This window comes from Coturnix japonica, chromosome 10 (assembly GCF_001577835.2).
Source record: "Coturnix japonica isolate 7356 chromosome 10, Coturnix japonica 2.1, whole genome shotgun sequence".
Lineage (NCBI taxonomy): Eukaryota > Metazoa > Chordata > Aves > Galliformes > Phasianidae > Coturnix > Coturnix japonica.
In genome coordinates this window covers 4457859-4483602 of record NC_029525.1, presented here as the reverse complement: position 1 = coordinate 4483602, position 25744 = coordinate 4457859, and the positions used below count along the sequence as shown (strand labels likewise).

The following is a 25744-nucleotide window of genomic DNA, read 5'->3' as shown; positions in this document are numbered from 1 at the left end:
AACCAATCCACTGCAGCTGGAAGAACCAACAGGTAGCAGAGAGGATGCTGATGCTCTGCCCACTGAGACAGTTTTGCATTAGATATGAAAAAATCTTAGTAAAACACGCACTGCACTCTTCATCTATTCTACTCTTCTTTGTACTTAGTTAACTTGGGCCAATCAAAAGGCTAACCAAGATCTTTGGTGGTACTTAAGCACTTGCACATGTTTCCACAACGGAAATGACTGAGAGCTTTAAGTTTCACTCAATTAAATTCATTTCAGAATGTCCATCTCCTATTCAAATACTTCCATATAAAGCAAGGCAACGTGAATCACCAAATAAATTACAAACTGCCATTTGTGATCGCACTCACGTGGATGGGAATTTTACCACTGAATAAGCAGCAGACATCTTCAGCATCAAAATTATTTGTCCTGCATTTGGAAATTTTCTTTGCACATATATTTATTACACATTCAAAGAAGCAAATCAGTGCTTCTTAAGTTACATATTTTCTTTCAATTAACAACTGAAGTAACTCTAAGGATGCAAGTGCTAATGTAGCAACATACAAATGCTGAAAGACAAGATAAGTCTGATAGAGGAGAATGAAGGAAATGCTAACAAAGTCATTCCACACAAAAACCTTACATCACTGTAACGCTGCTGCGTTGTTGTTTTTCTTAATGGAAAAATCCTGTAGTAAATATGCTAATGCACACTTAATTGGAACTGAAACTAGTATATACTTACTTGTTTTAGAAAGGAGTCCAAGGGTTACAAAGAGCTGGAGATTGAGATGCTTCAGTCCAGAGACAGAAAGACTGCAGAGCTGGAGGTAGGAACAACCAACAGATTTCTTAGGGCTTCAATTTAGTATGGCCCACAATTAGCAGAGAACATTCCAGCCTAGAAGGTTGAGTCAGACAGAAAGAAGAAAAAACCACAGGACAGATACACATTTACATCCTTCAAGGTAATGACCTCAGTATTACCACGCTGTTCAGATAAGAGCAATAATCTTGTTCTTTTGGTTTCAGAATTATTTCTTATCAAATTGCAGCACATGGAAGACATTTTAACAGAGATACAGGACAAAAAAAATATTTGTAATAATCACAATATTAACGTCTGCCTTTAAAGCAAAGCTTTCCAATGATCACTCATTCATTCAGAAGTTTTTAAATAAAAGTTTATTAGAGAAATTATTTTGAACAAAAAAGGCAACAGTATCATTGCAACTTTTTAAAAAAGAAGTAACGTTGTGTTCTTCATGCCCCATATGGTGAACCGAAGAAATGCTACAGGTATTTCTTCCACTGTTTCCCTGTGATGCTTTCTTAGTACGGATTAACTTACATCTGCATCACAAGATGCAAGTAATGCAAGTACAAACACAGTCCCTTTCCATGCTTCTCTCCAGAAAGTGCTGCGTATTAACAGAAAATATTGCAGGAAAACCACAGTTCTATTCATTCTGCAGCATTGGAACCAGTGTCTAGGAAAGAAAAAAGGCAACATAATACATATCACCCCACAGACTTCAGTTAAAGAGAACAAGTACCATTCTTTAATACCTTCCTCAAACTCAAAAACACACCTCCCAAGCATTTTAATACAGCACATGCTCTGTACCTACCCAGTTCCCTTCACTGTTATCAATGTGAGGCATGAACTGCTTGTGCTGTTTCACTTCACTTAGTGATACTGAGAAAAACTGCTGCAAAACTTCAAAGTTGTGCATACATATCCTTTTCTAATAAAGTACCAAAAATAGAAGAGGCTCAGCGTTATGCACTTGACTGCACTCAGGCACAAGCATGTCTTGCTAAATCACATGATCTGCCAAAGAGAAAAGTTAGCACAACCCATAGCCAAAGCTCCTGTGGAATCTGTGCTACTGTAGTACATGTATCATGCATTTTTAAACACCTGCAAGAACAAGCATGACCTTCATAAAATAACTGAGAGCAATACTCTGTTATGATCTTTTGTCAGAAGTACCAGTGCAATTTCTGCTATTATTGTTGTCACTGCTGTTTTGTTCTTAATGCTGTGGAAAAAACACTTCACTCTGGATAAAATAGAAGAGCTGAAATTTTACTAACAACTTTAAAATCACCCAGTTCTTTAAATCTTATTTGCATACATGTGAGTGAACATGTTTAACAAGCTGAAAGTAAGGTTTCCTCTCTTGGCTCTAAAGAGCAAACAAAAATAAACAGAGTAAGGTTATATGCTTAGCTAACAGCAGAGGCTGAACAAACAATAAATTCTGACAGCTACTTAGAACTACAAGTTGACATGACCCTTATAATCATGCCAGAATCCAAGAAGCCATGAAGAACTTGTTTCATGTGTCAAGGTTATATATAACTAAAGCCTTCTGCATTCTCAGTTCTTCCTTTTAGCATCACCTCTAAGAATAAAACAACCGGCAACTTTTCACACATCAGTGACATTCTGTCACATCAGTGGTTTGAAAAGTTGTAAAGCAGCTTGTCACAATAGTCACTAGATGGTTTTTTTTCTAGCAAAGAACTTCAAGCAACACTGACAAAAGTAATCCAGTCAAGCAGATGGGGGAGAAATGCCTATAAGCAGTGTACATACAGTGGGCCCATTGAGCAAGACATTAATTGTATCATACGATCTGCCGTGCCAGCAAAAACTTTTCACATGCACGAGTCCCACGCTATCAAATCTAGCAACCAATCGCTCTGACAGTTATGAGATAATTGCTTGCTCAGACTGATGAAACAGTATTTGATTTCAATAAAATATGGTGCTGTTCTAACAAACCAGTTAATACTGCAAAAACCGCTATGCAGGAACTCAAAGCAGATTCATTCTGATTTTGGAATCACTGCAGTGGTAGCACTTCCACGACAGGTGTCCACAGTCTCTCCCACATTCCTACCTCAGTGCTTATGAGTTCCAGAAGCATTCAGCTGCCTTTTGTTTCATTTCTCATATGTAAAACAGAGTTCAGAGCCCTATTTTCATCTGAAAATACGATCAATCTAGCTTTAGAGGCTCAGTCAAAGCTTTCTCAATGAAAAAGTCTAGTGACTATGCTTATTTTTATCATATTTCATACTTACTTTTTCCATCACAGCCTGCAATTTTCCTTTTATCCACTTTCATAAGGTCACTGACTTCCCTAAATTCAACATCATTCAGTACAAATGTCCATACGTTGTCACAGAACCTGTACGTATTCAGAGATCCCTTAAAAAAAACAAAAACAAAAGATATTTTCTATAGGCAGCATCCCCAAAATACCAGAAAATATGACAATTACTCTTTACAGAACTGTGTACCCTCTAGAACTACATGAGTTTGCCATAAAGCCAACTACAAACCTGAATGCAGGCAAACATAGCAAGCAAGCAACCAGGGAAAACTGTTGTTTAAATGCCCTCCAGTGGCTGAAGTTACCAAGACCTTTCAATGCACCTTTTCAATGCAGGGATGTTACAGTCTACGCAAAGCAAAGTTTCATGGGTGTGCTAAAAGTGTTTGTACCTTTTCTCATGTGCATTAAGGAACTATATAACTTATAGTAGCATCAGAAAAGAGGAATAGGAGCAGTGATCATAAGATGTGAATTGTGCAATTGTTTAAATAAAAAAACCTAAGCAATGTGACATGACAGGGTATTCCTACATTTGGTGTATTCTATTTTGGCCTTTATCTTCCCATATTTTCAACTGATTCTTTTGGAACTTAAGCTCTAAGTAAAATTTTTTTGTTCTCTAACTTCTGGATGGTTTTCTATGCCACACTACACATTAGAAAAAATTATGTGATGGAAAAAAAAACACTCAGCATGTCTTCATGGTTAAAAACAATCTGAAATCCTATAAGCACGCTTCATTTCTGCATTCTGCACAGACTCACAGACAGCAGAGAAATATTTAAGACAACTTTTCTCTCAATACTACAATCAGATTGACATTTAATAATTTGCCGGCTATCTGCCATTAACTGAGGTGAGTGGCTGTGAAAAAAACAAGTTTTCCTTTAAGACCTACAGCAAACTGACACAATACGAAAATAAACCTGCGTCTCTGTAGCTTCTCTTCCTATCAGAGTTGTGGCTTTATCTCACTTCTGCATAATACAGTTCAGAGGAGCAGAAGTCTTCCCATCTGCAGGACACTAACAACAGCAACACATTTAACTAACAACATTTAAGCTTTTTCCCCCTTCCTCTGCTTTCATCCCACCAAACTCCTATTTTTGACTTCTGCATTCCTTCAAAAACTCCCAGACAGAACAGGGAGATGAGAAGCTTCAACAATTAAACACAGAACATACAAGTAGGCAGTCATTATTTCAGAATCATAAAGCACCATTTGAAATCTCTGCTCACAACACACAGTTATTAATGACATTCTGCATCAACACTCAAACACCATCGCTTACCAACAACTTTGACAGGTAGTTCTCTTACCCTGAAATTGACTCTGTTCCTGACTCGTTGTGCCAGTGCTGAATTTATAGCTTTATCAAACTGAAGGAGCACCTGAAGGGCCAGCTGAGGAGTGATCTGCTGTGACTGAAGCGGTGTAAAAACAAGGTTTGAGTTACTTCCACTTTTACTCGAAAAAGAAAAAAAAGAAAAAAAAAAGCACTAAAAGAATATAATGAGAAAGTTTATGTGAAGAGAACAGCCTATAGAAGCACTGTAATAAAACCGTAGAATGGTTTGGACTGGAAAGGACCTTTAAGATCCCCTGGTTCCAACCTCTGCCATAGGCAGGGACACATCCCACTATCCCATGTTGCTCACAGCCCCATCCAGCCTGGCACTGAATGCTTCCAGGGAGGGGACATCCACAACCTCACTAGGCAACCTGTTCCAGCATCTCACCACCCTCACAGTAAAGAATTTCTTCCTGATATCTCACCTAAATCTACCTTCTTCCAGTATACAACTATTCCCCCTCCAGTCACTACCTGCCCTTATAAAAAGTCCCTCCCCAGCTTTCCTATAGACCCTCCTTCAGGTAGTGGAAGGCCACCGTAAATTCTCCTTGGAGCTTTCTCTTCTCCAGGCTGAAGATTCCCAGCTCTCTCAGCCTGTCCTCACAGGGAGATGCTCCAGCCCTGTGATAGACTTTGTGACCCTCCTCTGGGCCTGCTCCAACAGCTCCATGTATTTACCTTTGTTTCCCCACCTTAACCCTGGGAGAAGAAATAAGGTGCTAAAAGTTTTGGGTTTTTTTGTGAGATACCAAGATTTCTGCTGATAAATATCAATTGGAAACCAGCAGAAGAGGAAATTGTCCGCAGCATTCCAGAATATTCTGGCTATAGCTTTACTAGACCATGCAACAAGGGAGAACGCTACATCAGACAACACTGTGGTCTACAACGTTCACCTGAATTATTCCATGTGAGCACAACGCTAATTGCTTTCGATCACAACCGGTGAACGTCGAAAGCTGCGATACATCCCAATAACCGCCCGTGTGTGCAATATGGCACGCACCTGGATGAGCTCGTCCAGGCTCTCCTGCAGGCTGTTGCCCAGCGTGGTGTTCCGGTACAGCTGATAGGCCATGGTTCCTGCGGGGCTCTGGCCGCCTTACTGACCATCCACGGCTCGGGACGCCTGCTGTATCCTTGCTCTCATTAATAAGCTAGAAAAACAAGTCTACACAACACAACACGGCCTTTAGCCGCCCGGTACGTAACAAAGCGCAGAGCCGGCCCGAAAGCGACAAGCGACCCGCAGCCTTTGTCCGCCGCCCGTTCGGCTTTCAGGCCGGCCTCGAGCCCCCGCCGCGGCCCCAGCCCCGCGTTCCCCCATGCCGCCCTCCAGGCCCACCCGGTTCTCCCCCCTCCTGCCGCCGCCTCACCCGCTCCGAGCGGCCGGAAGAAGCTGCGCTGACCCCCAGCACGGAAGAGGAAATGCGAACCAGACCCCGCCCTACAGCAGCCATAGGCCGAGCGATGTGCCAACACAAAGAACAGCCGGTTCGGTTCCACCTGCAGCGCTTCCTCCGCACACTTCACGTTTCGTGCTTACCGGGAGGAGGCAGAACAAGATTCTTAAAGTAAGAATACAGTCCTGAGTAGGAAAAGAAAACATGGCCCGTCTCTTTAAAAAACGTTTATTGCCTTTAGCATTTACTGTTTCCTACTTAGGAAGTTTGCAGTCAGTGCTCACAGCACGTTTAGATGGGTTTATCACATCACGCCGTGACATCCCGGAAAGCAAACAAAAGAACTTCAAAAGGAGGAATAAGGACACAGAGGTAGGTGAAGAGCCTCGAACTTGCACAGCTTTAACAAAAGGACAAAGGAAAACAGCCACACCTGCAGTGATGACTGAGTAATCAGTTATTTGAGCTGGTATATCAGCTCTGTCAGGATTCATAGCCCATGATTCGACATGACTGCTACAGCTCCATTGAGTTCAAAACTGCAGTTTGCCACATTGTACAGACCAATATCGCATCCATACACAACGTTCCAGCCCTTTGAAGGGCCCATTTCATTTCTCCTTACAGACCTTGTTCAGATGCTGAGTAAGAAGCAACGCAGATCTGCAGAGCCACAGGGAAATGGAGCATTTCTCTTCCATGAACAAACATCCACTGTTCACTCTGAACTCCAAGTACAAGCAGTACCAGCCCTGAGTACAGCAGAGGAAGGACCATGGGGAGGTACACATTTCATTTCGTTTTTTATAATTGAAAAAGCCAGGGAAAAAAAAAAAAAAAAAAAAAGTTTGAACAAATAATCTGGGCGATCTGAATCACAAAAAACAAAAGTGATGGGAAATAGTTTAGCAAAATTAAAGCTTTTTAATTCATCTCAGTCATGTTTGAATAGAATGATGAAAACAAACAGAACTGCGCTCTCTTTTACTTCGCAACTGCCCTCATTCCTGTTAGCTCAATGCAGAAAACAAGAGGTGACAGGAGAAAGTGTAGTTCGACTTACAATTCTGATGTTAAGAAAGCTGCAAAACATCTTTCAAAATATATTTAAATATTCCTTATATATCAAAGTGCTACTCGGAATAAAATCAGGTATCCTTGACAAGTATCATTAAAGCACACCTAACAAACAGAATGAAAAAATCCTCTCGAGAATGACCTGCATCCACAAGGATTCACTTATTTCCACCAAAATCCTTCTAAGATTTCTGTGGTTACAGGAAGCACACAAGCCATTATCCCTTCCCTCTCCTTCCTCACATGAAGCTTCTGAGGGAGACTGGAATGACTTGAGACTTAGCGTCACCTTCAGGAGACAACAGCTTGTGTAAGAGATGCACTTAAGCCATCTTTCTACATAATAAATATAATATAAATCTGCAAGATACACAAATAAAGTCTGACAGTGAAATACACCTTTCACCAAGAATCTTACCGCTCATGACAGATTTAATTTAAAACCATCTATCCAATTCAATTATTTTTTTCCCCACAGTTAATTAGACTTTCCAGTATATGACACTGGTGAGGCTGTAGCTCGGCACTGACGCCCTCCTCCTTCTTTTGACACACTGTGAGGTCGTTTCATAAGATCCCATTACCACCAACATTTCACCTAACTTTGAAGTCTGACGCAAATTTACTGTTGAAACATCCTGATCTGCCATTAGAGCATTAAAGTGTTTTGGCAAGTTCATTGCTTCACACACGTTAACCCAGCTATAGACTAATTGTGTGCAATCAGGAATACAACTACTGTATTCAATGCACAGTTCCTAACATGAAGTAAGTATTCTTTGTCACTTGCCCTCTGAAAATGAAGAAGAAATACACTAAGCTACACGAATCTACAAAGAAGGTTACATATGGCTTTAACTAGTTCTAAGCTTTATGGAACTGAACATTCTAAACTGAACTGAGAATGTGTATTTTTAAATTCCTAAACTTCCAAAGATTTTGCTATGAGTCAGCACTCAATTTCTCTGCATCCCTCTCTGTTACCTTCCAGTAGAACACAGCTTTGCCATACTACACAAAACCATCAAGAGTATTTATACAATCCACAGTCCGTCCACATGTTTTTAATGACACTTTCTCCAAAATACCTTTGTCACTTCTGAATGTTTCTCCCACCGTATAACTTGTTTCATAAAACCTCACGTCCACACATACAGAGATCACCATCAAACAACTCCATTTCAGCGTCGCACAGTAGTAACAAGTTACCCATTGGCACATAAATATACGTACACACAAACTCATGAAACCTCCAAACCGAAGGTGGATCAGTGACTCCAACTTCTAGCAACAAAGCTCAACTCATATTCTAGCAACACTAATTTTACCTCTAGGATGAACTGCATAAGGTGAACCCCCTGTAATACTGTTTGTTACTTTTCACAAAGCAATTCAGAAAGAAAGAACTTTATTAAAATATGAAATTCTAACTCTAGCATTTTTTAAATATTAAAATATATTAAATTATTCTATATATTTAAAAAAAATATATGGTCAACAAGTTTATTCGAATTTAATATAACTTTGGGACCTCTGCTTTTTGTAAACATACCCCTCACCATTAAATGATGAGCTGGAAAATGTCAGAGGAGAATCGTTCTTCAGTACACAAGATTCTCACGCTGTGTATGTTTTCAGGACAGAACAACTGTTTTAGAGTGTACTCATTCACAGAAACTAATAGTAAAGAAATAAACTTTTAGGTAAGTATTTCCAAAAGAAACAGTACTACTGCAACATGAAACCACTCAGCCACCAGAAAAAAAACCCAAACCAATCATCTCATTTGAGAACTCACCCTACACAGAGGAATGTCTATTCTAAAGGACATTATATACATAGGAAGGAACAGGACAGATACTCACAGAAATCCAATCGTTCCATTATAAATGGAGTTTACTGAGAAGACTTTTTTGAACTAGGAAGAATTTGCAACAAGATGATTGGATTGGAATGCTTGGCATCTACCCCAGGACTCACACAGAATCAGTAAAGATCGGGACGGTTTCCAGGTCTACATGTTTATATGCGTTGCACTGTGGAAGCATTAAACATGTTGTAAAAATATCTACTTCACTAACTTTTACCCAGCTCAACATCAAAACTGAAATAGGAAAAAAGCCTTAAAATGAAGTATTCACATTTGCGTTCTGCTTTCAAAACAAGATCCAAACATGATCTAATAGATTCAAGGCAATCTGAAATCAATATTACCTCCTGAAAGAAAACATCCTGCATATTAATCAATTTGAAACCGGGATACTGAAGGTAACGTAAGTACCTAGGTACCTAGTACCAAATGTAAGTACCTAGGCCTTGAGATGAAAGTCTATGAATTGCAGACAAACTCCCAGAGCCATGGGCAGATCATCCTTATCTGACATGAATATCTGTTCCCAGACTGTTATGAGCATCATCAGAGATTCTGCATGAAGCGGCCATTAATAAATGCTGGCCATGGAACTAGCTAGACTGCTACTAATCCATGCCAGGTATTAATCTAGTTGAATGCATTCTGTAAGTACAAGAGAACTGTGTAACACTAAATGAAATTGACATTTTAAAGATAAAACTGTGAGCATATAAAAAAAACCGATCAAATCAAAACATGATCAAATATTTACTAAAACATTAAATTGCTCAGCTCCTGAATGGCTTCATTTGTGTGCATCTGTCCTTACAGGGAAATAGCAATGCTTGACACTTCACAAAGTTTTACAGGCTATCAATCAATCAGTGCCTAATTGTTACCCTGGAATCCAAGAACACCTTTTATATAGGCAAATTCACTACTGTTATGGGGTGAGGAGGAAATCTCTTCTTTTTTTGGTTAACACTACTATCAGGTGCCAAGCCAAGAGCTTTAGAAATGGATGCTGCATCTACAAGGATGACACAGTCATAGTAAGATTATCCTGATCTCTGCAAACAATGCTAAGATATCTATGCCGCTCCAAAGCTCTACTGAAAATAAGCAGAACTTCTATTGGTGATAACTGATATTTATCCACAAAAACAAACAAACAAACCAGAACAAACTCACTTCATCCTGGTAGCTGAAGTCGCCTCCATTTACTGAAGCAGAATCTGAAATTTGCAGCTTAACTTTATGCAGGTCTGATATCAGTCACTTACACAGTTTAGTTTCCACTGTAGCTTAGGCTTATACCCTTTGGCCAACAGACAGAAATTCAGAGAACTCCAGATCAGCGTTCTGAGAAGTGGACTAAAAGACAAAGCTCAAGCTCACTCTAGTGAGGTAAATGAGTACTGCTTGTATTAGATGTGAACAGAAATCAGCATCTCCACACAAATAGTAGACTACAGTATGTGATTGTTAATATCCAAACAAATTAAGGTTTCTATGACAACCAAGAAATGCACTTGACCATTTACAGCAAAAACAGATCATGCACTTTATACAATAACGAGTAGTTTATGGCCTTGCCTACCTGCAAATGAATTCCTTCAGTAGGTACACAATGTATTGCTCGAAGTCATAAAAATATATATTATCTTTCCTTTAGCATTATAGATATATAAATATTTTACTGAAGAACATGCATCATTTGGATAAACAAATGTAAGAACATCCTCTAAACATGGGGTTCTTTGACATTTGGCTGTATAAAAAGATTACACGAAGGCAGCTACTCAAATCAGGACAAACCAATACAGGAGTGAAGAGTCCATTGTGTGCCAGTCTAAAGTTAAGCACCTCTTGCAACAGGTTATGTAATATATACACGCATGAATGCATCATAAGTGGAGAAAATAGCATAAATCCATCTGTACATTCTTCAGTCTTGTATTGGACTCCCAACTTACTGTTCACTCTTCTGCTCTTGTTTTCCATTCAGTTCTTGGTCAACTCTGCTTAGTAAAGAAAACAATAATGTTAAAACTATATTAAAAGCAAATTTAGTTTCTAAGCTTATATATTAAGCAAAACTATTAATCTTAACAGGAAAAAGGTGAAAGCACTTGCATGGAACAATTATTTAGCATGTAAATATTGAATAGTTAAGATTTTTATTAAATGCAGTCACAATAAGATGTTTTAAAAGTCTGTTTTATTACTTTTCCCCCAGAAACTGATTTAAATTGTTAAGAAGCCATTAAAGTAAGTATAGCATCTGAAAAGCAAAGTGCATTTTGACTGCACAGCAAGAAAAAACAGCAGGTTCTGCACTCTTACTAATAAATACAAGCGGGAATACAGGTTCTCAGTTAACAGTATTATCAGGTGCTACTACTTGATGAATTAATACACTGCAATATTAGCACAAAATTATCTTCAATTTTACAGTAATTAAGCCAAGAAGGTAACAGCATAAACTTAATTAACAAGAGTTCGGTGGCTCCTTAACTGCAGGACTTTCTATTAAGTTATAATATAGTCTCCTTTGACTACCCAGGAACAATTCATTTCTGAAGGGTTTCTGTATCTACCTTGGGACCACTGAATGAAGTGTTGCTTTGCAGAAACTAGGGGATGGTTCACAGTCCTGCGTATGTACTTTTCATCTTTACAGTAAGATTAAACCAGTCTTAACTATATCTTCTGGATAATAAGGGAGATCGCTTACTTTTAGAACCAATCTTAGTTCCAAAGCAACAGAGGCTCAGGGTGAGTTTGTCTTCTAACAACTGAACTGACAAACCCATCTGTTCAGTCTCTCCAATGATAGCCAGCCAGTTAAAAACAGGAAAAAAACACAAAAACAAGAGGCAGATGTTCTTTTTTACAGTTCTATGAACTGCACCTAATACAAATGGATTCGTAAATCTGAAGCAGTGGTATTTAGAAACAACATTCCTGATTAAGGGATGGTTTACCTGCACAGCATGCTGCTGCAACTCATCCCTGTCCACACTGCTGTAACTTAAAGCGTACTTTGACATGACTTGTAGAACTAATTATAGGAAGCACAAGAAGGTAAGGTAAGCTAACACAAGTTGGCTATGCGCTGACCTATAGCTGGCAATATAAACCCACAGAAATGTATCAAAGTCCAGCTTCTAAAATGACTCAAATATACAGAGCCAAAGAATTCCTATTGCCATCTTCAACACTCTTCGTAAACAAACATCAACACGTCTCCTTTCCCATATGACAACAATGCCTACAGCTGCTTTCAACATGATTAATATCTCACAACCATTTAGTGCCTGCGATCTTACTTGTCTAATTCAGTAGTATGTTTTGAAGTAAAACTTCTGTGAAAAGTAATGGTAGTAAGTGTTGACATTGACAGGTACACTAAGGAGTGCTACTTTTCCTCCAGATTACCAAGTTTATATGTTACTGCTTGAATGCCTCAGGTTCATAGTCTGAATACAATGGGCCTTGCAATGCAAATCACGCGTGCTGGACAAAAGCAGGTAATACTGCTGTTCAATGTATACTGAATGGGGTTCTTAAGTTTGGCTTTCTCAGAACTTAAGGCTATAACACCGCAAGATCCTCTTAATTGGAGTAATTCCTAGTGGAGTGGCTTCACATGCAAGCTTTCAGAAAGAATTTTTTTTTAGCTTTCATTTCACTGTTTCTTTGTTCATTACCCAAGTTAGACAAGAAGCTTCCCTCAACAGTTACACACACAGAATGGTAGCCAAATCAGGTGAAGCTAATAGCAGAACATTCTAGTACATCTGTTAGATATACAGGAAAAAGTAAAAGCAAAAAGAGAAAAAAAATTATCACAGCTACTAAGAGAGCCTGAATGGTTAGCAAGAGACTGAAAGCTTGCAAAGTGAAAATCCAGTGACTGTTACTAAGGAATATATGCACTGCAAATACAAACAGCACTAAAAACATTAAATTGCATCTAAGCAAGTTAAAAAAGGTAGTTAATATGAAACTAAATACAGGATTAGAACTTGTTCCACAGTTGTGCCTCTGCTGCGTACTACAGCTTAGCACCTAAAAACAACTCTTCAGACATCACTTGTTAGAACAGTGAAACAATTCAATCAGTTCATACAGAAGCATGCTTTTGCCTCTTGAAGATGTGAAGAATCCACACACACCCCTTAAAGCTCAGAATCACATTTAAAAGTAGAGACTATTTACAAATACGTGGGTTTTCTGATGTTACTCCATGCATAAGAACAAGGTCACTAGTGCTCGTTTATATTTACAAATGCTTATTCCTTTACACAAGCCAATCATCTGGGAGTTAGTTGCAGTGCAAATAGTCTTATCTAGATGCAACCTTCATCAAAACATGAATATACCTTGTTTGTTTCTTTCTAAACTTTTCTTCTTCATACCTTAGTGGGGAAAAGTTTGATTTCAGTAAATATACAAAGGCCAAATTCAATAGAAGCTACAAACTGGTATCAGTGTAAATATAATTTGTGGAAACATACCAAGTTTTAAAATGGAAAAAGAAAAAAAAAAAAAAAAAAAAAAAAAAAAAAAAAAAAAAAAAAAAAAAAAAAAGTTTTGCACCTTCAACATCATCAATTGTTATCACAATTTAATTACTGCAGCATATTGACCCAGAACAACTTCCTGTATGTTATTTAGCCATCACTAAAGTTTAAAATTTGTATTTTTAAATAGTTTAAAACCAGATATCAAACACAGAAGTCTGAGAATTAACTACTATAAAGAATAAGCTTGGCTGACCTCTGATGACTGAATCAGGTTGCCCAGAAAAGCTGCGGACACTCCATCCCTGGAGACAAGGCTGAATGGGGCCCTAGGCAACCCAATGCAGTGTGTGGCAACCAGCCCACAGCAGGGTGTTGTAGCTCGATGGGCTTTAATGTCCCTTCCAACCCAAGCAATTCTTTAGTACAGAAAGTAGCTGTGTAAGTCTAGGAATGACAGCCTGGACTTCCCTAACATACCCTTCAAAAAGTCCCATGAAAATATTCCCAAAATAGCACAAAGCTGCTCCAACTGTCACATCTTTCGCCCTCAACAAAAAAACTGCATTTGCTCTATGCTATATAGAGCAATAAATAAATAAATAAATAAATAAATTTCACAACTAACACCAGCTCAATGTATATTGCAGCACCCAGCAGTCAGTTCATCCAACTGCCCAAAGCAATACTACACCATCTTCCTTCATAGAGTTCTCCATTAGCCATCACATCTGTGATCACCTACTGCGGCACATACCCCATGGACTCTGCATGTTACACCTTCCAATTAATTTACTAACAGAATTATTAATATTATTAATATTCCCATCTAGCTTTTCAAAACAGAAGTTTATGATTTCTCTTTATCACTGCATCCACAGATTCAAGTGTCATTACCACATCTGACAGCAGAGTTGTGCTGACATTAGATGGATATTATATGGCAAGGACCTGAAAGGAAGGAAGAGCAGAAGGAAAAAAGAAAATCAAGGACACTGGATACTGCCTTCCCCACTCTGCCAAAGCAGTTTCAGAAGTACTGTGGGTACAGATTCAAGCACTTTTATCCACAGCTTTTTTCAAATGAAATTCCTACCCAAGTGGTATTTCACTTCTTAATTTGTAGTGCAGTTTAGCATCAACGGTGAAGATATCACAAATAAGCCCAACAGAAATGCACAGAATTTCTTACTCAAGCCCATTTAGCATACAGCGAGTAGAAGAACTGCAGCAAGGCCTAATCTGCAGAAGAGTAGATACATCATAAACTGCTGATTATGTGAGACACTATACACGAAAGTCCTTGTGCATTAGCATTCCTTCTGTTCGATTAGATATTAAAACTGTAGTTCAGCAATTCCTCCTAGAAATGGCAGTTACTTAACATATCAAGTATTACATTCAAACCAATCACTAAATATATTAAACAGCGCTTCCTAAACATGTCAACATAGAACACATTTGAATGTTAAGACGTACTGTTTTATGCATTCTGGGATGCCAACGTATTCCATGGGGATGAGTTCAGCTAGTTCTGCCAGGGTAAAGACATACCTAATTTTCTGACTGAATTTTGAGCTGTGAAGAAGAAATGCAGGGTACGGTTACAACTTAAAAGGTATTCATTAGGTCAATATTTAAACAGTTAAAGACTTAAACTTTTATAAAGAAAAACAGCATCCATATCATTACCTAATAAAAGGTTTTGTGATGGCCAGAAGCGTTCTGATGAACCAAGAAGGATGAACTATGATTAATGACTTCAGATTCTTCCTTAACCTGAAAGACTCAAACATTGAACATAGTTCTTAGAACAAAAAGGTAACGTGCCAGAAGGCTTTTTAAAATATACATATACAAAACATATGTTTTACAATCACAGCTTTGTTATTTAGATCTAGCACTCTGATATTCCCTTGCTTGAAATCCCTGTCTGCCAGAAGAAAGCACTAGAAAAATACACAGTCAGAATTAAAAGTCCAGCATCATTTTAGCAGCAGAAGTTTGTCTTTTTTTACACATTTGAAATGAAGTTGTCAGTGGACCCACCCTATGATATTAGTATGTGAATGTTTAACAAAATACTACACTGTAACAGTACTCACTATTCTAACACTACAATTTCACTTATAAAAATGGGTATTAAAAAAATTCAAATATATCCATACCATTATTCTACAATGACAAGATGTCAGAAAAGATTTTCAATACAACAAACTATCTGCTTAACAATTACATCTTCATGATTAAGAAACACCTAATTGAACAGCACTGAACACAAACATTGGGAGAAAAAACTACAGAACTTCTTACCTTCTGTCAATTTGCTGGTAACACTTCCTAAGCCAGCCTATGCTTGGCATTTTTCGCCGTGTTGTTGCACCATTCAGGTACACTATCATATAATTCTCTGCTACTAGTAGCTCTAAAGTGCCAATTACATACCTGCAAACAGAGGGAAAGAAAACGCTCAAGTGAAGATTTGTGGATGTTGAAGTAGTTCTTAATACTGCCCAAACACCAAAAAAAGAGAGGCTGACAACAGTGTTAAGCCACATCCAATCACTTTTTCCCCCCTGGAATTAGACATAGTTCTTTATTAGATTTACCCTTCCCTCACCTAAAAGAAAAAGCTTCACAAGAATTACTAAGTTTTACAACATGAAACCAAGGTAGTGTTCAGAGGCAGGTGATGACTTACTTAAATAGATTGTCCATTAGGTATCTGTAGTTAGGCTGGCTGCTTTCAGGCATAAAGCAAACAGCAAACACAACGATGGCATTTAGCCCATCACCATAATAACCTACAAAGAAAAAGGCAGCAGTAGTGACTACAGTGATTGTATCTTTTACTCAAAGAAAAGTCACAAATATACAGCAAGTTTTTCCATTATTTCCCTTAAAGAACTTTACACACACCAAGGTATATGAGTGGATATGAACACACATGCACTGTAAATCACCTATCACCAGACTGATCCTCTGGAACCACTTGGATGGATGGCAGAGGTACGAACAGGTGTCAGTCTGTTTCCAACAAGATTTTGCTTATAACTATTAAAAAAAAAACACTTTTTTTTTTTTTTTTAAAGTTCATCTACTTTTAAAGAAATAACAGAAACAGATGCAATCAAAGTGCTGTACCTGTACTGTACATCTCAGCATATTAAATGTTTTTGATGGCCAACTTCTTTTCCTACCTAAGCTTCACAGACTGTTCAGCTGGAGTCAGTAAATGGATTTCTGCCTGAGCAAACCTAGAGCTACTTCCTTCAACACTCTTAAAACCAAATAAACCCTTTGATTGTAACATTAAGACTGCAGAACACCTGAGCGCATTATGAATACTCATGTTAGGAGCTGAACACAAATACATTGTGGAACTTCAGTTTAATATACAAAAAGATTCAAACTAAGCATATGGCTCAGCACTACAACAAAGCGCGCAATCACCAAGTCTTTCCACTTTTTCTGTACCACTGCAACTCAGCTTCTAGTAGCAGTTTCAACAGTCCCCCTCAGCGTATCACTAATTCTTACCACCATGACTGATAACTTTTTTATACGGTTCGATTGCCTTCATGTCCACCCTATGGTCCTGTTCGCCAATCCTATACATACGCCAGCGTCGACCATCCTCTTTCTCCTCTGCTGCTGTATATTCAGTAAGTGATCCTTTTCTAATTACATCAGTAGTTTTTGGCTTTGGAAGATCATCTGCCAAAGTTAAAACATGTTCAATATCCATTATGAATACTGCATACAGCGACTGCCAATTACAACACAGGTTAACCATTTTGCTCTCCAATTTAAGTCAGTCGATACGGTTTGGCTAAAGAATATCAGTTCCTCCAGTCATTACAAAACACCATCTCATCAACATCAAGCATTTATCAAAATACTGTTAGCTTTGTTTTCCATGAACTGCAGTTTTATATTTGAAAGCGCATGCAAGGTTCCAATTATGTAAGAAGCCTACTTAACTAGAAGCATTCAGTACACTGACCTGAATGAATGTCACCAATGTAGACAAAGTGGTTAACTCTGTGATAATCGTAAAGGTTACTTGATCACAGATTTACAAGGAAGCATAATTTAAAACATTACCACTATCTTGCAAGCAGACATGCAGGCATTCTATTAGAAAATAAATCTAATTTGTGTGTGCGCACAATCACTATATGAAATTTACGCTGACAGCAATCTGTCAAAAATTTGCTCCAATTAAACAATGATTCTTGACTTTGTTGCACAGACCTTACCCAAAACGAGAAAAACCTACTGCAAGTTAGTTGTCTGTTCCCAAGACAAAGCTGTTAACTGAAACTATCCTTCCAGGAAAATGAAGGCAGCAGCATTAAAGGAAGAAAAGACAGAAACCCTTTTCAGCCACTTCTGAAAAATAAGGCACAATTATCTGGAACATTTCCTTAGCAGCACTGCAAAGCTAACCCTAATCACCAACTCTCTGTCTCTGAAGTTTCTTTTCTACAGACAAGCCCACAGCCTCTGTTACAAAAACCTGACCTGCAACATGTTGGTATTAAAAATGCTTGCTTTAAAGAATGCTTTTCTTCCATTTATAAGCAATCCGGGAATGAATGACAGATTTCTTTTCATACGTAACAATAAGAACTTCCTGTTTTCTCAGGATTTTTTATTTGCAGCATAAAACAAGTAATAGTCAAGGTCACACGTTTATCTGTAACTCTAGAGACATTCTTAATTAGCACGCTTATAGAAGTTCAAGTGTCTCAACAAAGTAAAAGTTCACAGCTTACATTAAAGGAGCCCTATTCAGAATTAAACTGCCAGTTTGAAACTTGTGCTTCAACTTCTACACAGAACTTGGTTACTTCAAACAAAATGTATTAAGTTCAACAGATTTTGCCCGTAAAAATATAATTAACAATTGACTCATTTCTTAAGGATCATCTATGTAGCGCTTCTTGCGTCGCTTCTGGGAAGTTAACTTGAAAGAGGTTTCGAATGGACAGAAAATAGAGGTTTTTCTGCTATTCCAAGCCAATACAGAAAGTTTGCAAAGTCTGAAGGGTTCTGACCTTTTCTCAGTTTCATTACAGTAATAAATGAGCTCAGGTATTACTCATTTTTAAGAACATCATTCAGGCCTCTTTAATTACAAAGGCTTACAATTCACAAAATCTTGATGAGCTCATCTACAACCTATAGGCCTACACAATGCTTACCTCTATATAGAATGCAACTGTAACACATGTAGAGCAACGTTTGTACCAAGGATTTGCCATAACTGAGTCTAAGTAGCATTCACTCACATTCATTTAGGTTTATTTGGAGTTATAGCTATTATGTTTGTATTTTATTAGTCAGTCAACATATGATTTGCTTTTTTAAAATTGTCTCCATTTCTATCTGATCACTCCCATTAAAAAGAAATTACAAGTCACAGTTCTTTCCCACCTGAAGAACTGCTCACTTACATGTAGGACAACACCCTATGGCATCAGACAAGAGCTACAAAACACTTACCTTCCCATTCAAACTCATTGCTATTCTCTGAAGGAGTATCTAAGTCATCCAAATCAATGTCTCCACTCTCATCCAAGTCAGACAAAACAGACTCCTCGCTGCGATCTAAATTTAAGCTGATATCAGGAGCTGGAAGTTTCTTCCTCACTTTGGTTCCATTAACTGCTGCATTTGAAAAAAGCAAATTTGTTTTCAAAGCTCAAGTGAGTTTAGCCGAGCACAGTAACTAGACAGAACAGCACAGCACTTCCTCAGAGTACACAGTAAGTTAACGCCCACAACTGCAACAATGCATCCTTAGATCAGGAATTAAAATACACGGGTAAAAAGAACAGAACCTGGGAGACTAAAAGCTCAAGTCCTTAAAACGTATGTACCATGGTCAGAGGGGGACCACCACACCATTAACAAAAGTGCAATGCATCTGTATTCCAGCACTAGTTTTTTCAGGAATCTGTAACACCACAGCTGTCATTCAAAGAAGTAATATATTGAGGCACAGAAACAAACAAACAAAGCTAAAGGACAACACTTCAGGCAGAAGATTAAGGAAAACGTTAGGCAAATACACAATGTGCTTTTACACAAGGCAAACATTTGTGCGATGTAAACAGTAACTGAAAGCAGCAAGGAAAAGAAACATACTGATCCAGCACTGGAATTGCCCATGATAAAGCAGACAGACAAGATCCAAAATGTTTTTTTTTTGATCTTTTGGGCTGCCACAAATCTTAAAAGACCACACAGGCCTGGAACTTGAAGCTAGACTAAGGCCCTAACTGATGGCACTGAAGGCAAATAATGAACCAAGATTTTAAGACCAGTTATGAAATGAGTGTAATCATTCATTTATTTTCATTATTACCCAGATACCTCTGTTGACATATGAGCATGTCATTCAGAATGCTGATCCCTCAAGCCTCATCAAAAACAACAACCACCACCCAACACAAAACAGAGCTTTAAAACAGCCATTTATGTAGGGAACCATCAGCCTGACTGCACTGAAATGTTCTTACCAGTTTCACCTTCTGTTCCAGCTGCAGCCAATACATCTGAGTCAACAGGATCATCCTCTGGCAGGGGCCTGATACACAAAATAGTTTTTAATAGTAGTTTCTGCTAAAAACCACATTGTGAGTTGTATTGATCCAAATACACATGCAATCTAAATTCAAGCTGGCAGTAAAGCAACAACGCAGCACAATTTCCCTTATAGCATTCAAATTATGAAATATCAAAGTACTGGTTGCTACTGGTATGACCTTTAGGAAAACTTACTGTATTCTTGCTTAATAAAGTATAACATGAAATACATCACAGAAGCAGTATTCATTTTGTTATAGAACACCTCTCAAGTCAGCTTTTTTTAATTTCTTTGTAGGTCTGAGCATCACAGAACTCTTAAATGCTAAAACTTGTCAGAAACATTGCTTATTGAAGTATTCAGGCCCTCAGTCATTGGTGATAATAAGCAAACAGTCTCAAAAAGTTCCTTTAACACCTGAAGAAAACAAGGCTGAACTTACACTTTCATTTTGGTAACATCAGTAATTTCAGTACGGGCAATCTTCTATTACAAATCAACATAAAGCTATCGCCTTCCAGGACACAAAGAAACAAGGCACAAAAGCCTCTCAAGGTCACTATGTCAGTGGAAATCACTGCAAGATCAAGTACTAGCTTATCAGGAAAATAGGGACAGCTTATTTTGGATGTTCTGTATTTGATTTTTATTTACAAAAAGTTTAAAACCTTGGAAAATCTTCATCTTGCCATTCTTCCTTAAACTCAACACCTTCCATTCTCCAGCCAACTTGAACTGTTAATAGTTACTCCTGATCAGCCAGAACCTCTCGTCTTCTGGACAGCAGGCTAATGAGCAGCTAGAGGAACATAAAAAGATACAGTTCAGTATTACAACACTGCATCCCATCACTTACCACCAAGCTGAGATATTGTGTGGAAAAAACAGGGAACAGTTGCCAATTCATCCCCTCCAACCCCACCCCATCCCCACTTTTTTTTTTTTTTTCCAAATGCAAAACTATTTATAATAAGCTGCTTATAATAACAAAACTGGCATAATAATTTAGGTTCAAAGGGGTTTCTTCAAATCATCTAATCCAACACTCTGCTCAATCTTTAGGTTATAACCAAAGCTCAGAGTAACCTGACCTTTCATTTGGGATTACACCAGTTCACTCCACGGTGTATGAAAAAACAAAACCTTTAAATTATATGAGAGATACTGAATAAAGGTATATTCTGGGGAAAACACCAAACCAGATGGTCAGGTCTAAAATACAACTCAGTTCTTAAACAAACAATAAAGACTCCAATAAAAAGAAAGAAAACTTACCCTGAGATGTGCAAGCAGAGCTGCGTTTTTTCAGGCTCACCCATCACCAGCAACAGGGAATTGCCAACAACAGAACATAATAAACCATTCTGCTAACATCCAAATCCAATCCAGTTGAAAATCCTGGCTGTGTTGGCTCTTAAGATTGACAGAAACAGGTAAACTTATCAACGATAGGAAAAGCAGTACTAATCAAAACAGGAAATTGAATCGTATTTTTAAATGCAAAGAAGCAATTAAGGTAAAACCCAGTAAGTACAATGTTGGAATACAATCACACTACTAATTAAGCTAGAGAGATAGTTTACTCTTACATGGATAAAAAGAAACAAGCCATGCTTACTGTTCAGTAGAAGCAACTACTGTGGAAAATGTCACTTTCTCTTCTCCAGATCCAATAATAACCACAGACAGATTCTCAAAAGACCTGCAGTGCTAAGGCTATGCTAAACAAGCTGCATAATGTAAAAATTTAAAAGTTTTTCATTGTTAAAACTGCATTACCAGAAACAATTAGGCTTGAATTTGTCATTACTGCTTTATTTTACTGACCTTTCCTTCCTCCCACACCCAGGAAACAAAACTAAAACTTCCAGAAGGTAGCAATCTGATCCCCCTTAGCAGAAGCCTTTCCTTCTTTGAGTTGTTCAGCCCCCACCAGCTCAGCCGTGGGCAATACGTGCCCATACAACCTCCAAGAAGGTGTCCCCAGTCAGGGTCCTCCCAATGCTCCCTCTTCCTATCTGTCCATTTTGACTAATGCGTTGTCTGGAATGTTTTCTTGCTGCTTGAATCATACCACCTTCCTCACAAAACACGCCCTCTCTCATTACGATGTTGACACCCTTGGTATGAAGCTCTTCCTGCGTTCTGACCTGCTGAGTGTTTGCAATAATGAATTGAAAGAATTTGCTTGGGGATGAAGTCCTATTTTGATCAGCAGGAACAATTAATTTGTACATAGCACTCTGTTACATTTGTTTTGGGACACTGAGATGAAGCACAAGATATCCCACGTGGTCAAATGAAGAAAACATGGCATTTACAGTCAGTATGGAATGAACCATCTGATGCAAAGACACAGCTCCCTAAAAACAGAATAAACCTAAAAGGAAATCTCAACTGGTTATTCCACTCTTAAGGGCAGATTATAAAAGGAAGAAAGATGACAGCAGAAGGAAAGACAAAAACCAACACAGTCATGGCATGGCTGGCTTTAAGGCACCACTTTTATGTATGCCCGCACTGTGTTCACATTCCTGTTCCCCCAAGACTCCGAGGCTGAATTCTGCCCTAACAGCTTTATCACCACACACGATGAATGCTGAGCAAAGTAATCTTCAATTTCAGGGAAGTCAGAGAAGTGCAGAGTTCCTGGATAGTTAACGAATGACCCTGTATCATAATACCTGTGCTTACAAAGTACGAATGAAGTTCATCTGTTCATACAAGCTAAAGCAGAGTTTAGAACTGTTTTCCTATGGCTGCTGTGGCAGCAGTGGCTTTTCTTTTTTACTTCACCCAAGTCTTTTAAAATCAACTGTAAATGAAACATGTAAATGTTAAACTTGAAAGTATAACACTAATAATGCAAGTCTTTACTAGTCACATAGAAGAGAAGCAATTAATTTCTGACTGGCACTCGCACTCCTCGCAGACAACTCACAGCTTCTCAGAACAGCAGATCTGCTTGCTGTTTCTCTCCATGTAATGTACAGAAATGGAATGAGAAGACTGGGAGATACATCAGGTCACACGGAGAACACCCAGCTGCAGGACTGCCACGTGGTTCTGCTCTCTTCATGCAAACCCTGGGCTTCACTGCTGTTACACTCCTAAGGAAGTCAGAGCACTACAAACAGCACAGAACTAACACAAGGCACCACATCACTGCAATCACTTCGCTGCTACAGCTAATGAAAGGACCTCAGTGCAGACCCGCAGGTTAAACCCATGTAAATACTTAGCTGAGGTGTGTTACTGCTTGCACCACAAGCTTAACATGGGTGTTCTCATCCTTTTCCTGGAAAGAGCAGGTGCTCAGTTCTCACCAACACAGAGCGGGCTTGGTCTGGGTACATGTATGGTACACATACAGCATGGTTGAGAAGACCATGAACTGCCATTGTTTGGTGTGGTTTACAGTTATGTGTGTACTCTAAAGTGTTCTGACACTTAAAGAAAAAAAGACAACAGAATGCATAAAATTTACCTTTGAAAAAGGCCTGTTGCACATTTGAGTGGCCTTATTATTATTATTTTTTACACGTTTCCTTTCACCTTTGAATTCTCCACAGAACACCAACAGGAGATAAGAATTTGCCTGACCACATCTATATATCCATTACAAAGGCCCGTCATATTGGGTCCCCGATAAGGACATGAGGGTTACAGCATTTGTAGTAGAACGAATAGAGTTTATGCTGCAAGACACCTGTAGTGAGGAGCACAGTGCTGAGCTGCGCCCCGACACACACAGCAGCACACACAATGCTGCAGTCCCAGAGAGCTAAAAAATGTTATGCTGCTGTTTTCCTATGTTTCCCCTTCACCATTTCATGAGAAAGATCAAATGGAATCCCACATGCCGGGCATTAAAGAGGTGCCTCCAAGAGCAGTTTTTAATTTCAAAGCACGCCAGAAGAATACATATATATAATTTCCTTGCACACGGATTCATATTGCAAAGCTCCCTGTAATTTCTAACTATTTCCATAACCCCACTGGCTTTGAGAACAAAGCCACGCTCACTGCAAGCCTGAAAAACATTTCCCAAGATACACAAGGACAGACATCCCAGTCACGTCACCTGCAAGTCAGCACAAGGAGGCAGGCACAGGGCTCTGCTAATAGCACGGCTCGTCTGCCTTTCCGCAGCAAGCACACAGAAATCACTCGGTAAAGCAGGAGAGCTGCAGGCTCATGCCCCGAGCACTCAGAGCAGTGTAGGAACGCAGGATTCTGGCCTCGCAGGGCAATGAGCTGAACTGTCAGACACACCAACAGCACTTACACCCGATCGAACAGCAAGCAGCATTACTTGCTGAGAACCGACTTCACAGAATCACAGAATGACCCGGGTTGGAAGGGACCTCAAGGATCATGTAGTTCCAACCCCCCTGCCTGGCAGGGCCACCAAACATACACCTTTACTAGATCAGGTTACCCAGGGCCCCGTCCAACCTGGCCTTGAACACCTCCAAGGACGGGGCATCCACAACCTCCCTGGGCAGCCTGTTCCAGGGCCTAACCACTCTCCTAGTGAAGAACTTCCCCCTAACATCCAACCTAAATCTTCCCTCTTTTAACTTAAAACCATTTCCCCTAGTCCTGCTATTGTCAGCCCTTACGAAGAGTTTACTCCCCTCCTGGGTGTAACTTCCCTTCAGGTATTGAAAGGCTGCAAACTTAACCAAACCGATCGGACACTGCGCAGTACGGCGCACTGACAGCCGAATGTAAGGAACAAGCCAACTCAGAGGCCCGACTCCAACAGCTCCGCACCGTGTCACTGTTACAATGCTCAGCACAGCCCTATTCCTGCCCAGGCACCACAGCAGCCGCCCCCCAATACAGGAAACACGCGCCCATCACCATCCCGCTCCTCAGCTGGAGGAGCCGCGCCCCACAACGCAGCGCTCCCGGCGAGGCCCACGGTGCTGACCTGACCCCGCCTGTGCTCAGCCGCGGCCCCACGCCGCCTCCCACAGCTCAACATCCCGACTCGCCACCCCCTCCCCGACCCCCCCCGTGCGGTACCTGGCCGCACTCACACTGCGGGTCAGTTCGGAGCTGACGGCGGCCGAACCGCTGCGCTGTGCCGCCCTGCCCGACCCGCCACTCCGCGCAGTCCCGGAAGCGCGCACACCGCCCACCTCATGTGACCGCCGCGCCCCGCAAGGATTGGAGCGCTCGTGCGCATGCGTCAAAGCAGCTCCGCGCAACTCCCTCCTGTGGCTGCGCATGCGCACTTGATGCTCGCGCGTGAAAGAGCGTTGGAGGTGCGAAGCTCTCCACAGAGTGACGGAATGAGGCGGGTCGGAACGGACCAAGAGGGGCACGAAGCTCCGGCAAATGCCTGGCAGCGCCACCGAACTTACATGTACAGGTGGAGTGCACACAAAGCCGAGTTCACCATCCTTTGGCAGCGGTAAAGACAGCAGTTGAGGAGATGGAGATGTCACCAGAAGGAGATGGAGATGTCACCATGAGGAGATGGAGATGCCTGAGGTGCAGAGTGCCGCCTGAGAACAGCCCTGTGATCCACCCCGCTGGGACACAGTGCTTTGGAACAGCAGGAACACAGTGTTTGAATGCACAAAATTCATGAAGCTAAGGGGCAAACTTCATATTTTCATCACAAGCTGATCTCTGCAACAGTGGTTCTGCTGGAACATGAACACACATATCTGTGTGTGTGCCAGCAAACTCCACTGCACACAACTGCTGCCACTCACATGACTGCAGTCAGGCAGAGACCAACCTGAATTGCTGCTCCTCACAGCACAAAGGTTGTCCACAAGGCAACGA

General features: G+C 39.9%; 2 protein-coding genes across 7 annotated transcripts; both read right to left on the bottom strand.

Annotated features, from left to right (window-relative positions):
- Nucleotides 1-1156: 1156 nt before the first annotated feature.
- GTF2A2 (general transcription factor IIA subunit 2) lies at nucleotides 1157-5940 on the bottom strand. 2 transcript variants are annotated; one of them, XM_015872655.2, is made up of 5 exons: nucleotides 5857-5940; nucleotides 5487-5651; nucleotides 4446-4550; nucleotides 3091-3217; nucleotides 1157-1484 (listed from the first exon to the last, which is right to left on the bottom strand). In XM_015872655.2, exons 2-5 carry the CDS (start codon nucleotides 5556-5558, stop codon nucleotides 1459-1461), a joined length of 330 nt encoding a protein of 109 aa, XP_015728141.1. In that variant the 5' UTR covers nucleotides 5559-5651; nucleotides 5857-5940; the 3' UTR covers nucleotides 1157-1458. The 2 variants fall into 2 exon arrangements, with proteins under 2 accessions (XP_015728141.1, XP_015728142.1); XM_015872656.2 differs by having other exon boundaries at nucleotides 5826-5876.
- Nucleotides 5941-9781: 3841 nt separating this feature from the next.
- On the bottom strand, nucleotides 9782-25111 carry BNIP2 (BCL2 interacting protein 2). 5 transcript variants are annotated; one of them, XM_015872650.2, is made up of 12 exons: nucleotides 24988-25111; nucleotides 21215-21352; nucleotides 20608-20738; nucleotides 19872-19939; nucleotides 18853-19017; nucleotides 16882-17058; nucleotides 16043-16145; nucleotides 15655-15786; nucleotides 15034-15120; nucleotides 14821-14919; nucleotides 13201-13236; nucleotides 9782-10833 (listed from the first exon to the last, which is right to left on the bottom strand). In XM_015872650.2, exons 3-12 carry the CDS (start codon nucleotides 20655-20657, stop codon nucleotides 10785-10787), a joined length of 966 nt encoding a protein of 321 aa, XP_015728136.1. In that variant the 5' UTR covers nucleotides 20658-20738; nucleotides 21215-21352; nucleotides 24988-25111; the 3' UTR covers nucleotides 9782-10784. The 5 variants fall into 5 exon arrangements, with proteins under 5 accessions (XP_015728136.1, XP_015728135.1, XP_015728138.1 ...); XM_015872649.2 differs by having other exon boundaries at nucleotides 24974-25105; XM_015872652.2 differs by lacking the exon at nucleotides 13201-13236 and having other exon boundaries at nucleotides 24974-25105.
- Between the last annotated feature and the right edge of the window lie 633 nt (nucleotides 25112-25744).